Consider the following 14,863-nt stretch of genomic DNA (forward strand, 5'->3'; position numbering starts at 1 on the left):
TCCCATGATCATGATCCAAGCTGAAATCAAGAGTTGGAGGCCCAACAAACTGAGCCACCCAGGAGCCCCTCCACTCATATTTAAATGGCTAGTTTCTATGAGGAATAGAAAAAAGAGTCTCAGCACTTGATCTCATATATTGCTAACTAGACTTTGATTTCCTCAAGAACAGTTCATATTTAATGTAGTACTTAGCTATTCAGGCTTTTGAATAAAGAAGACCTGGATTTGCATCCTGGCTTCTCAACCTCTAAGATCCATAATTCCTGATCCGTTCAAATAGGAATAATTAACATTAACTCCCTAATAGGAACATTTTGAAGATACAATAATATATTTAGAAGGGCCAAAAACATGGTAAGTGGTCCCAAATGGTAGTTCTTGTTAGTACCAGAGGCAGAGACTATTTTCTACATTTATGTGTTCATAGTTCATGATAGTTCAATTAATTGATAATTAGTGCCCATTTGTGCACTAAAGAAAATATATAGCACTCAACCTCTTTGATATTAAACAGGGTATTAAATAAAAAGGACATTAAATTTGATTCCTTACAGCCATAAGCTTAAGATAAGCAATGCTCTTACAGAGCTGGCTCTATCACCTCTGAGTTTCAGGAACTATAAAAACACTTAGAAACATCATTCTCTCTGAGAATGTTTAGAGGTTCAAGTATCTTAGCATTATAGCCAGAGAAAATCTCTATTTCTGCTCTGGAAGATAATTTTCTCTTTCCTAAAAGCAAGACAAAATATAAGAAAAAAGACACTTGCTTTTAAATGGTTTATAAAGATCTATTGCTCAAACTCATGATATAAAGAGATGAATATATAAAAGGGTTCATCCTCTCCAATAATCAGGAAAAAAATCTATATATAAAATTCAGATTATAATTACCTTCTTCTTCTGTTCTTCCCCAGCCGCTTATAAAACACTTTGTGTTTTGGTCCAGTTTTTGGAAAATATCAAAAGGTAGACAAATAGGCTGGATATACTCATTATATCTCACTGCTTTTTTTAAATGAAACAGTGCAATATCATTTACAAAAGTTTCCAAATTGAAGCCTGGATGGATAATGATTGCCTTAACTTTTATCTTCTTGGAGTGTGGATGATGCACGTTTATATTATTAGTTCCAATCACAGCTCTCCACATTAAAGGATCTCTGAAAGAGAATAAATGTTATTACAAATATTTATTTAACTGAGTAAATATTCTTAATCTCCTAGTTTTTGTTTTTCTCATTTTAGATTAATAAAACTTTAATCCTACTTTCATGTACATAAAGTCACATCAAATAAAAACCAAAATATGATGATGTAGGAAAGGAAAAAAAGATCAGTGGAATAGAAGGTCCAAAAACAGACTGGAAAAAAAAAAAACAAAACAAAAACAAAAGACTGGAGTACATGAGATTTTAACATATGATTAAGGTAGCACTTCTTTTTTTTTTTTTAATTTTTATTTATTTACTTATGATAGTCACAGAGAGAGAGAGAGAGGCAGAGACACAGGCAGAGGGAGAAGCAGGCTCCATGCACCGGGAGCCCGACATGGGATTCGATCCCGGGTCTCCAGGATCGCGCCCTGGGCCAAAGGCAGGCGCCAAACCGCTGTGCCACCCAGGGATCCCTTAAGGTAGCACTTCTTTACCAGTTGACCAAAGAATGAATTATTTGGTAAGTGCTCCTGGAACACCTAGCTAATTAACTAGTTTGAAAAGTGAAATAAAACTAAATACCTGAAAAACATTAAACAGTAAAATAAACTTGAAACTGATTAAGTATTTAAATGTAAAAAATTTTTAATATAAAACTTTTAATTAAAGTCTTCTTTTAGAAATACTTTAAGTGGTATATCTGTGATTTGCTTCAAAATAATTGAAGGAAGGAGTTGGTGAGGATAAAGATGAAATAAGATTAGACATGAGCTGGTAACTTGAAGTTGGGTGATAGATACATGGGAATTCACTAAACTATTCCCTCTACTTTCGTAAATTATTATTTTTTTTTTTTTACTTTTGTAAATTCTGAAGTTTTAGATGGAATATTTGGATATTAGCATGAGAATTATAAAAATTAAACTAGAACGAAAATGTTGATGAATACATAGCATTGATAGGAGAAAGAACTTTTAATAAAGTATGACAACAACAACAAAAAAATAAAGTATGACAACATTACATATATAAAACAGGAAGCAACTAGTGGATTCTTGAAAATCTAAAAAAAACAATAAATAAAGTAAAAACTCTTTTGTTGGTCAAAATCAACAATTAAAACCTTAAGCATTTAATAGTTGTTACATTTGGAAATGGATCAGGAAGGAGGATCTTTTACTTTATACATTGCTATTTACAAACGCTGAAATTCCTTTTCATCCTTCAAATTGGCAAAGCTGGTGAATGTGTGTGTGTATTTGACAATAATGCTCAGGACAGATAACAGTCACAAAAACAAGGGTGCCTGGGTGGCTCAGTGGTTGAGTGTCTGCCTTTGAATCAGGTTGTGATCCTGGGGTCCTGAGATTGAGTCTCATGTCAGGCTCCCCACAGGGAGCCTGCTTCTCCTTCTCCCTATGTCTCTGCTTCTCTCTCTCTGTGTCTCTCGGGAATAAATGAATAAAATCTTTAAAAAAAAAAAAAACACAGTCACAAGAGCAAAGGAACTCTTACTCATGTGGAAAGTATAAATAGACGGGTATCCTGGCAGCATGTATCAATAGTTTCCTGGCAGCATGTATCAATAGTTTATAGAAGTTGCATTGTATTTTTAAAAAGATTTATTTATCTGAGAGAGAGAGCAGGTGGAGGGGCAGAGGGGCAGGAAGACAAAGTTACTAGCAGACTCTCTGTTGAGCACAGAGCCTGACTTAGGGCTCAATCCCAGGATCCTGAGATCATGACCTGAGCCAAAACCAGGAGTTGGACACTCAACCGACTGAGCCACTCAGGTGCTCCAAGTTTCACTGTATTTTACTCTGCAATTCTACTTCCTAGAATTTCTCCCAAGGAAATAGAAGATATTTAGTTCTCTTAAAAGTAAATTAGGTGGCCTCTAGAAAGCCTACCAAAAAATTTTAAAGCCCTAGTTCTATTTTGTATAAAAAAAAAAAATCACTACTTTAAGCTACTTTGAAATAATGATCTTTCGGGCAGCCCAGGTGGCTCAGCGGTTTAGCACTTTGGCCCAGGATCGAGTCCCATGTTGGGCTCCCTGCATGAAGCCTGCTTCTTCCTCTGTCTCTCTCTCTCATGAATAAATAAATACTTTAAAAAAATGATCTTTCTTTTCATTTCCAAACTTACTCAATTTATATTCCTTCCTTAATTTATATTCAGTCCATGAGATTAAAAAAAGGCTGTATACATTGAACACTGTAAAACGTTGCTGAAATCAAAGAAGACATGAGGAATGCCCGGGTGGCTCAGTGAATGAGCATCTGCCTTTGGCTCAGGTCATGATCCCAGGGTCCTGGGATTGAGTCCTGCGTCGGCCTCCCCACAGCAGGCCTGCTTCTCCCTCTGCCTATGTCTCTGCCTCTCTCTTTGTGTCTCTCGTGAACAAATAAATAAAATCTTTAAAAAAAAATAAAGAAGACATGAATAAATGGAAAGATCCCATGTTCACCAATTGGGAGACAATATTGTTAGGATGACAATACTAGCCAAGGCAATCTATAGATTCAATGCAATCCTTATAAAAATCCAAAAAAAAAAATCCTTATAAAAATCCCAGTATTTTTTGAAGAAATAGAAAAACCCATCCTAAATTCATACAGAATATCAAGGGACCCCAAATAGCCAAAATAATCTTGAGAAAGAAGAATGTAGTTGGAGGACTTACATTTCCAGACTTCAAAACTACTGCAAACAAACAAACAAACACTACTGCAAATGTACAGTAATCAAAACACTGTAGTACTGGCAGATACACATACACACACATACACCCCAACGAAAAAGAATAGAGAGCTCAGAAATATACCTTGCATATTGTCTCAACTGATTTTCAACAAAAGTGTCAAGACAATTCAGTGGGGAAAGGACAGACTTTTTCAACCAATTGTACTAGCAAATTGTATATGCATGCAAAAGAATGAAGCTGGACACTTTCCTTACACCATATGCAAAAATTAACTCAAAGTAGATAAAGGCCTAAATATAAAAGTAAAAAAAAAAAAAAAAACTCTTAGAAGAAAAAACACAGGAAAAAAAACACAGGAGAAAACTTTCATGATATTGGATTTGGCAATGATTTCTTAGATATACACCAAAAATACAAGTAACCATAAATAAATTGGACTTCCTTAAAACTGAAAACTTTTATGCATCAAAGGACATTATCAAAAAAGTGAAACAACCCACAGAATGAGAGAAAATATGTTCAGATCATATATTTGATAAGACTTAATATCAAGAATATAAAAAGGATTCCTACATCTCAACAAAAATCCTAGTTAAAAATGGGCAAAGGATTTGAATAGATGTTCCTTCACAGAAGATACACAAATGGCCAATAAGCATATGGAAAGATGCTCAACATCACTAGTCATTAGAGAATTGCAAATTAAAACCACAGTGAGATACCCTTCACACTCATTAGGATAGTTATCATAACAGTAGTGTAAGTGTAACTAGTGTAAGTGATGAGCAATGAGCTAGGCATATGGAGACTGATATTCTGAATCTTTTTCTAATCAGTATGGAGTACTGAGATAGAAGAAACAAACTTAAGAGATATTGTGCAGTGAGTTAACTCGTCGGCAATGGAGCTATTTGGTGATATTATCTGAAAGAATAGAGAAGGAACAGGATTACAGGATTTTATTTATTTTTTATTATTTATTTATTATTATTATTTTTTAGGATTACAGGATTTTCTTTTTTTAAAGATTTTATTTATTTATTCATAGACACAGAGAGAGAGGGGCAGAGACACAGGCAGAGGGAGAAGCAGGCTCCACGCAGGGAGCCTGATGTGGGACTCGATCCCCGGTCTCCAGGATCACACCCCAGGTTGCAGGCGGTGTCAAACCGCTGCGCCACCAGGGCTGCCCAGATTACAGGATTTTAAAATTCATCTTCCAATTGGTTGAGACTGACTCCAGTATAAATGTATAGCGGGGAGCTAGAAATATAACTCAGCTGGAGAGACTTGGGAGTTTCTAGCACATGGTGATTGCTGAGACATCTCTAAGAGTACAGAGATGATAAGCCAAGAGGATAAGAGTTGGACTCTAGAGAATGTTGCCACTTAGATGATGACAAAGACTGACCAAGGAAAAGGAGAGATTTTTTTTAAAAAGGGAGAGGTGACTTAGAAATGAAGAAAAGAGATAGTTTCAAGAACAGTGTTGGTCAACTTTACCATAGATTATAAAGGTCAAATTGGATGGGGACTAAGAAGTCATTGGATTTGGGACGGAGGTGGATCTCTCTCTTTTTTTTAGAGATTTTATTTATTTATGAGAGACACAGAGGGAGAGAGAGAGGCAGAGACACAGGCAGAGGGAGAAGCAGGCCCCATGCAGGGACCCCGACATGGGAGTCAGTCCCGGGGCCCCAAGATCACACCCTCGGCTGAAGGCAGGCACTAAGCTGTTGAGTCACCCAGGGATCCCCACTGAGGTGGATCTTTAATAGTGGGTTTTGACCATAGAAATCAGGCTGCAACTGGCATTTTAGGAGTCAATGCAAATGAAGCAAAAGGGAGCCTCTCAAAGAGAGTCCAACCACGAAGGGAGGTACAGAAATAGGTAGGGTTCACAAATAGATTGCTTGGGCTTTTAAATAACAATGGAAGGCAGCCCCAGTGGCCCAGCAGTTTAGCGCGGGCTGAAGGCCCCGGGTGTGATCCTGGAGACTCAGGATCCCTGCAAGGTGCCTGCTTCTCCCTCTGCCTGTGTCTCTGTCATGAATAAATAAATAAAATCTTAACAATAACAACAATGGAATGACCTAAACATGTTTGAGGGTTGTAGGGAAGAAACCAGAGAGAAGACTGAAAAATACTAGAGAAAATGAGGTATAATGCAACAGCACACGTTTAAGAACTGGGTTTAGGTCAGGGGGCTGCTACTTAACAGTGGTATGATCTCAGGCAAGTTACTAAATTTTCCTCATCTCTGGATTCCTCAAGTATAAAACAGAGATGATAATAGCTATCTCAGACAGTTACTGGTAGGCTTTTAATTTTTTTTTAAGACTTTATTAGTACAAGCAGTTAGAGGGGCAGATGGAGAGGGACAAACAGACTGCTGAGCAGCGAGCCCAACTTGGGGCTCAATTGCAGGTCCCTGGGATCATGACTTGAGCTGAAGGTAGATGCTTAACTGACTGAGCCAACCAGGCGCCCCGGGGCTTTTTGTGTAAAAAAATTATAATTATATAATTTATAATTATATATAAATATAATTTATATATACATATTTATTTATATATTTATATAAATATATATATACATATATAATTTATATATACATATATAATTATATTTAACATCCTTAGTACCTAATCTCAGAGCAAGTCTTTGAATAAATGGTTGTTCTAAGAAGGAATAAGGGATAATTGATGGTGCAAGGTTTAGGAAATAAGGGGGGGGCTGGAATAGAATGTGGCAAAGTTAGTTCTCTCACAGGACACTCCTGAAAAGTAGAGAATATACCTCAGTAATGTCCACTGCCTCAGCACCTAGCCCAGTCCCTAGCATATAACGTACATTTACATCCAGTAAATGTTGAGTAAAGGAGTAAAGACGTCAGTAAGATTTAGTCTTGAGAAATGTTAAGTGGAATATGAACATTATCTTCAAATGCCTGGAAGGCTAATTGGGTTGAATATATATGGGTTCAGAAAGCAGATAAAAAAAACCAAGACACTTATTTCAACATAAGAAAAGCTCTCTAAGAATTAAAGCTGTCCGAAAATGAAATGAGATTCTTTCCAAGGTAGCAGTCCATCATCACATGAGATGCCTCAAGTAGAGAGCCACGTGTTATGTTATGGTTATGTGTGGGGTTTCATTCTGGCAAACCTGGATTTGATCCCCAATTTTATTGTTCTCCAGCCATGAGCAAGGTATTTGTCTCAGAGCCTCCCTACAGCAGAGTGGTTGTGAAGATTAGTGAAAATTATGTATGAAAAACAAATGCCTGGCTTAGTAAATTGAAGCAACAATTATTTCAGACTAGACGACCCCTAACTTCACTCTTGTAAGGATTCATATACAGGACAGAGGCTTGATCCGACTTTAAAATGCCTCTTTTAACTCTAAGATTCTATGACAATATAACAAAACTATATTATTTGACCAAGGTCATACATCTTGCAGGTCTGTTTTTTTTTTTTTTTTTTAAGATTTTATTTATTTATTCATAGACACACAGAGAGAGACAGAGACATAGGCAGAGGGAGAAGCAGGCTCCATGCAGGGAGCCCGATGTGGGACTCAATCCCGGGTCTCCAGGATCACACCCCAGGCTGCAGGCAGCGCCAAACCGCTGAGCCACCGGGGCTGCCCGCACCCCCCCTTCCCCGGTCTTGCAGGTTTTGAGACCTTCCTTAAAGTCACAGCACCAAAAAGTCACAGCACCAGAGTGTCAGGGAAGACTAGGATACAGGTCTCCTCAATCCAAATTCATTGTTTTTCCTACCGTGTCAAAGGACTAGACCAGTAAAAGGACAACATCAGGACTTAATAGGCAAGAAGAGCTTTTCCAAGAATCTTCAAACCATATCAGACCTTTCCTCCATCAATTTAAGGTCTGAAAGCAGTTTTTAAAGATAGCATGTTAGGGGAGCCTGGTTGGCTCAGAGGAGCATGGGACTCTTGATTTTGGGGTCATGAGTTCAAGCCCCATGTTGGGCACGGACCCTACTTAATAAAAAAATAAGAAGTTAAGATAGCATTTTATAAAGCATCGTATTGTAAAACACCCCTGAAAGAACAGAATTGATTCCTAACTCTGAAACTTTTATTTTTACATCTCTTTCTATACCCTTTGTTTACCTTAATATCTTACTATTTTTCTACCTCTATTCTTCAGAGGTCAATTTATGGAACTGAAATGCATCTTTCAAAAATGTAGTATACAGGAGTGCTTGGCTGCCTCAATTGGTAGAGCATGTGGGAGGCTCTTGGTCTCAGGGTCATGAGTTCAAGCCCCATGTTGGGCACAGAGCTTTCTTTAAAAAAAAAAAAAAAAAAAAAAAAAAAAGTATACAGATTAAAACCTTACATACCCTATCAGGTCAGTTGCCCTCAATTGAATTTTGAGGGTGTTAGTTCCTCTTATAGACTTTTCATTCTTCACCAAGAGAGCTGTTCTCTTAAAAATTAAATTCTAAAGGGATATTATAGGACAGTACTATGGCTTCCCAAAGGATTTTTCATAGAGCTTCATACTGAATGGTTAGGAGGATCAGAGAATTCTTTTTTTTTTTTTTTTAAAGATTTTATTTATTTATTCATGAGAGACACACACAGAGAGGCAGAGACACAGGCAGAGAAGCAGGCTCCCTGCAGGGAGCCTGATGCAGGACTTGATCCCAGGACCCCGGGATCACCACCCAAGCCGAAGGCAGATGCTCAACCCCTGAGCCACCTGCGCTGCCCGGATCAGAGTTCTATTCTGTGGTAAATCCTATTTCTCTAAGACTGACATTATCCATACAATAAACATTTATTATGTCTTCTATTAAGTAGGCCAAGTCCTATATTAGTCCAAGGAATACAAAATAAAATACATAGCCCTTTTTAAAAAAAAGCTCATGATTCAGGGGCACTGGGTGGCTCAGCTGATTAAGTGTCTGTCTTGGGCGCAGGTCATGAGATCTTAGGATCTTGGGATGGAGCCCTCATTGGTCTCCCATTCAGTGGGGAGTCTGTTTTCCCCTCTGCCCACCTTCCCTCATGCTTGCTTGCTTTCTTCCTTCTTTCCTTTTAAATATCTTATTTATTTATTTATTTGACAGAGGGAGAGAAGGCACAAGCAAGGGGAGTGGGAGAGGGAGAAGCAGGCTCCCCACCAAGCAGGGAGCCTGATGCAGGGCTGCATCCCAGGACCCCGGGACCATGACCGGAGCCAAAGACAGATGCTTAACAGACTGAGCCACCCAGGTACCCTACTTTCTTTCAAATAAATAAGTAAATAAAAAATTTTTTAAAAACCCTCAAAAAACTCATGATCCAATAGTGAGAAAGGCAAACACAGAGTTACAATATAATAGTTTTAAAAGCTAAAAGACAACTGCCATTATTTAAAGCACAGTCTGACAAATTGCAACCAGAGACCAAATCTGACTTAGCTCCTATTTTTTGCATAGCCCACAAGCAAAAAGATTGTTTTTTTATACTTGTAGATGGTTGGGGGGGGGGGGGGTAGGGAACAAAATTTTTTAAAAAAAGTATTTTGTTCCAATTTCAGTGTTCATAAAGTTTTATTGGATCACGGCATACTTATTCAATTATATTAGCTATGGCCACTTTGGTTCTATAGTGACAGAGCTGAATAGCTGTGAGAGAGTCCTTAAAATTTTTACTATTTCTAGAAAGTGTGTTGACCTCTGATTTATAGTTCTCATTCCAACAAAACCGTGTGCTGGTGTAAAGCCTTATGGCTACTGGTAAACACACAGCGTAACTGAGCACGGCTGAGGTCAAAGGGTCCTCTGCCGCTTGAAAATATCCCCCGAGGAAATAAAATAGAGGACTTGTGCTCTGAATACATACCTAGTGTCCTTAGTACAGTGGGCAGCTGTGAGGACCCAGTTATTTTTCACTAAGCTTCCCCCACATATGTGAGCAAGAATTCTTCCCGACTGAATCTGCAGGCTAACTACCCACGGCCATGCACCAATTTGAGCTGCTGTGCCCCCTACTATCCGAGACCCCTTCAATGCATCTGCAAGTGGCGCTATTCCGCAACCTAAAAACAAAAATCATATATTATTTGCACTGAACAGCTAATGATATGTATTCCTAATCTTAACATACTAATATATAATATAATCTTTTAAATTCCTATTTACTTATTTTAAATTCCTATTTATTATTTATTTATTTATTTATTTATTTATTTTTTTAATTTTTATTTATTTATGATAGTCACACACAGAGAGAGAGAGAAGCAGAGACATAGGCAGAGGGAGAAGCAGGCTCCATGCACTGGGAGCCTGATGTGGGATTCGATCCCGGGTCTCCAGGATCGCGCCCTGGGCCAAAGGCAGGCGCCAAACCGCTGCGCCACCTAGGGATCCCTATTATTTATTTATTTACTTTAAATAAATAATAAATAAATTCTAATTATTTATTCACGAGAGACACAGAGAGAGGCAGAGGCACAGGCAGAGGGAGATGCAGGCTCCCCGCCCGACGCGGGGCTCGATCCAGGGACCCCGGGGTCACGCCCTGAGGGGAAGACAGACGGTCAACCACTGAGCGGGCCCCTCAGGCGCCCCGATTCCACTGAATTTTTAGTCTTTAAAATGGGAATGACGAGCCTCAGAACAGTCTGAGCATACAAGGCCGAGCTCCACAAGCATACGGTGTTCCTGCCAGGACCACTACACTGTCGTCATCAACGGGGCCGCTTGGGTCTGTACATTTTGGAGGCAGAGGGAAAAGCAGAAAAGGAGGGACCCCGACTCAAACGCGACCACACGGGGGAAGAACACACGCGGGCGCTGTGCAAAGGCGGGACTGAACCGATACTGCCCTCTGCGGCCGCCGCTCCGTCCTCCGGGGCCTGCAGCGCCTTCCACCTCCCTTGCCGGGCCCTACGCCAGCCCGGGGCACCGGCCTGCTCCCGCCAGGAGCGGCGCCCCGTCCGCTCGGAGAGCCAGTCGTGTCCGGAGTAGGGGAGAGCGCTCCCCACGAAGAGCAGCGCGGCGCTCAGGAGCCGCAGCCCCATCTTGGAACTTCCGGTGGGCAAGATGGCGGCACGCACGGCCTAGGAGGCGGCGCATGCGTGCGTGCGTGCGTGTGCGTGCGTGCGTACGTGCAGGTGGGCCAAGCACGCGGGGGCGGCCCGAGGCGTGGGGACCGCTGGGGGCGCTGCCGACCTGGCCTCACCTGCGTGGCCTGCGGGCGTCCGCCCCCGGGACAGATGCGGGTGAGGAGCCCCGCGCCCCGCCGGCGTCCGAGCGCTCGCTCATTGGCCGGATCCATACGGTCGTTCGGCGCAGTTGGGGCGGTCGTGCTGGGAGTGGGGTGCGGCGGCCCTGGGCTGAGCTTGGAGGGTCCGGAAGGCTTCCAGAAGTAAGGGCGTGCAAACCCACGCGGGCAGGCTGGGAGGGGAGAAGGAAGCAGAAGACAAAGCAAGTGCAGAGGTTGGGGTCTGAGATAAGACAGGCAAAAAAAAAAAAAAAAAAGGCACTGGGGAACCCAGATTCCGGTACAGGTCCTATCTGTCTCGTTCTTGATTGTGTTGTAGTGGTTTTGTCTTCGACCGATGACCTCAGCGTGAGCTGATAAGATCAAATTGAAGGACCTGGAAAGTTAAAGGCAAACAATGACTGGTGGTAACAGCACACACTGTCTCCTCGGTCTCTCTCTGTCTCTCTCTCCCCCACCCCCCTTCAGTCCCTAGTCTGAGAGATGAATTATTCTTGGTCCATCTCAGAGCCCCTGAGATGCACTTTGGCATTCCAGAAACACTGTGGGGAGAGGTCACAGATAAGTGGCTCCAGTTGGTTGGTGCACCCAACAAGCAGGTATTAACCTCACACTGTGAACCCATACTGAAATAAATATCCCGTCACAGGATAGGTGTGAAGGGTGTGAGGACCTGGTGCTTTTGACGAGCCTGGGTGGCTCAGTTGTTAAGCATCCAACTCATTTTTTGCTCAGGTCTCAGGGTTATGAGATTGAGCCCTGTATCCAGCTGTGCGCTGGATGTGGAGCCTGCCTAAGGTTCTCTCCCTCTTCCTTTGCCCCATTGCCCCTAAAAAAATAAATAAATAAATAAATAAATAAGAAGAAAGAAAGAAGAAAAGAGAGAGAGAAGAAAAGAAAGAGAAAAAAGAAAGAAAAAGAAAAGGAGAAAGAAGAAAGAAAAGAAAAAAAAGAAAGAAAGAAAAAAGAAAGAAAGAAAAGAAAAGAAACGAAACCTGGTCCTCTAATCCAGAGAACATTGTAACTTGTCTAGCAGAGGGGATCCCTGGGTGGCTCAGCAGTTTAGCACCTGCCTTTGGCCCAGGGTGCAATCCTGGAGTCCCGGGATCAAGTCCCGCTTCAGGCTCCTGGCATGGAGCCTGCTTCTCCCTCCTCTTGTGTCTCTGCCTCTCTCTGTCTCTGTCTATCATAAATAAATAAACAAATCTTTAAAAAAAAATAACTTGGCTAGCAGAGAAAAACCACCTGGGGAACAAAGAAATAGACCATGACACCCAATACAAATTCAGACACAAGGGATTAGTGTGGGCTGTGGCAGTCTGGGAAGGGGGGGGACCCCCTAAGGAGGGGGTCGTGAGCTGGGCCTAGATTGTGGGGGAAGATCAAGAAGAGGAAGGAGATGTAGTGAAGACCTGCTAGGGTAAGGGGACAGCATAAACAAAAGCGTGGATATTTATCCATGCATGTTTCTCCTGAGAAATAGAACCAGTAGAATATGTAGAAATATATCTTACAAGATATTTATTATGGAAATTGGCTCATGCAGTTAAGGAGGCTGAGAAGTCCCACGATATGTCATCTGTAAGCTGGAGAACTAGGAAAACCAGTGGTATCAGACAGTCCCAAAGCAAAGGGCTGAGAATCAGGAGCTCTGATGTGGGAGAGTGGGAGAGATGGAGGCCCCAAGTCAAGGTGAAAGGGAGGATTTACCCTTCCTCCACCTTTTTGTTCTATTTGGGCCTTCAGCGGACTGTATTGAATGACACCTGTGTACACTGGTGAGGGCAGATCTTCTTTACCTCAGGCTACTGATTTAATGCTAATCTCTTCCAGAAACACTCTCGGAGACACAGCCAGAAATACTTTACCAGCTATCTGGACATACTTAAGTCAAGTTGATACATAAAATTAACCCTCACAGTCATAAAAATGTAGCGTGTGTGTGTGTGTAATTTTTTTATTCTTTTTACTGTTTTTCTATATAGAAAAAGAGAAGCCTTATTATTATTATTAGATTTTATTCATGAGACACAGGGAGAAAGGCATAGACACAGGCAGAAGGAGAAACAGGCTTCCTGCAAGGAGCCCGACATAGGACTCGATTCCAGACCAGGGATCATGCCCTGAGCCAAAGGCAGACGCTTAACCGCTGAGCCACCCAGGGGTCCCAAGAGAAGCCATTTTTGATGAGGATATGTAAGAGAATAAGTTACAGGCTTCTTTCTGGTTTTGTATTTGATTTGATTCTGTTTTGAGTCCAGAATCCACATGTGTGGCCCTTCTTCCCTTTAGAGGAGTCATTTAATATGGTTTTTAGATATGCACTAGTAAGCTGGGAACCTGCTTCCCATTTACGGGTAAGGTGTTGACTGCTCAGTATAATTGGAGAGAGACTTTTCAGTGTGCAAAGGAAACGGGAAGAGGGAGGAAAGAAGCAGGCAGCCCAGCCCCATGGCAGAAGGCCAGACCGGAGCCAAAAAAGATCTATGAGGGTTTCACTGGGGTTGACCCAGGGTTTTTAAGAACAGTGATGTCTGATGTTTGGTTTTAAGTTCTTTTGTCATTGCAATCTTGAGCTGTGCCGAAGGTTGCTTCTGTTACCTGCTCCCCTACCCCCTCAGTAACAAGGGAGCAGTGTGGGCTGCGGTAGTCTCGGGGGTGGTCATGTGACGGGGAATTAAGGTACAGCCAGGCCAGGCCAGCTGCCTTGCTCATATCATCTTTCCGAGGTCGTCCCGGTTGGCAGCATTAAATCAAAGGAGGCTATTGCAGGTGGTAACGCGAGGGAAAGGGAAGAGTTCACGGCAGGGCTGTGCTGAAATCAGTGGGTGGGAGGCTGGCGATATTGGAGTGAAACAAGTTGCAGCTTGAACTGACCCACAGGCAGACACGAAACAGACTTCCTGTTCCTCAGATATTTTAGTGGAAGGTGATCCTTGAAACACAGTTGGGGTGTGTTTCTGGGACGTGGGAGATGATCAGATTGGGTATGGCTGTGAAAGTAGGTCAAATGACTGGTCTTGCTGCGACAGATAACAAGAGATTTAACAAATTTCTTTTACATATTCTGATCAAAGAATGTAGCCAAGTCATGAAAGGGCCTTGAAAAATGCAGGGTGGACCAGTAACTGGAGAGGTCCTGCTCCTGGATGTCCTCTGCATTTTGCAGATCTTCCACTCTTCTCTCCTGTATTGTCACTTCCTTTCTTTGTGGGATTACTCCCATCAGCAGAAAAATATCCCCTGGGGTGGTAGGCAGCCTCCAAAATTACCTCCATTTAGCCCTCTCCTGGTATTTACGCCCTCATTTAATCCCCTGCTCCCCACTGCCATCAGTGCCAGCTAGATTTAGTGACATGTTTCTAGCAAATAGAAAGTGGCAGAGGTGGTGATCCCTGGGTGGCGCAGCTGTTTGGCGCCTGCCTTTGGCCCAGGGCGCGATCCTGGAGATCTGGGATCGAATCCCACATCGGGCTCCCGGTGCATGGAGCCTGCATCTCCCTCTGCCTGTGTCTCTGCCTCTCTCTCTCTCTCTCTCTCTCTCACTGTGTGCCTATCATAAATAAATAAAAATTAAAAAAAAAAAAAAAGAAAGTGGCAGAGGTGATCGGCTGATGGGCTGTCACTTCCAAGATTAGTTTATAAAAAGATTGTGACTTGTTCTTGACATTCTCTCTCCCTCTCTCCCTTGCAGGGAAGCTGGCTACCTGGCTGTGAGTTGCTCTAAGGACCAGCCTCTAGCAGTAGC

The 14,863-nt window shown here is 41.9% G+C and overlaps 1 protein-coding gene and 1 long non-coding RNA gene across 5 annotated transcripts in view; one reads left to right on the forward strand and one right to left on the reverse strand.

Annotated features, from left to right (window-relative positions):
• Nucleotides 1–10,970, reverse strand: part of TMPRSS12 (transmembrane serine protease 12) — a 29,718-nt gene extending 18,748 nt beyond the window's left edge. For 2 of the 4 annotated variants that reach the window (XM_049102729.1, XM_049102730.1), the window contains exons 1-3: nt 10,717–10,969; nt 9,733–9,928; nt 898–1,166 (exon numbers count right to left, since the gene is read on the reverse strand). In XM_049102729.1, the coding sequence (XP_048958686.1) occupies nt 898–1,166; nt 9,733–9,928; nt 10,717–10,912 (661 nt within the window). In that variant the 5' untranslated portion in view covers nt 10,913–10,969. Of the gene's footprint in view, nt 1–897; nt 1,167–9,732; nt 9,929–10,716 lie in introns of all 4 variants that reach the window. The other 2 variants (XM_025477625.3, XM_035707165.2) reach the window with 2 other exon arrangements.
• A 149-nt stretch (nt 10,971–11,119) lies between these two features.
• Nucleotides 11,120–13,045, forward strand: LOC112678328 (uncharacterized). The gene is made up of 3 exons (XR_003147509.3): nt 11,120–11,259; nt 11,435–11,522; nt 12,949–13,045. It is a non-coding gene; the product is annotated as an uncharacterized LOC112678328 (long non-coding RNA).
• Nucleotides 13,046–14,863: the final 1,818 nt, after the last annotated feature.

Source organism: Canis lupus, chromosome 27 (assembly GCF_003254725.2).
Source record: "Canis lupus dingo isolate Sandy chromosome 27, ASM325472v2, whole genome shotgun sequence".
Taxonomy (NCBI): domain Eukaryota; kingdom Metazoa; phylum Chordata; class Mammalia; order Carnivora; family Canidae; genus Canis; species Canis lupus.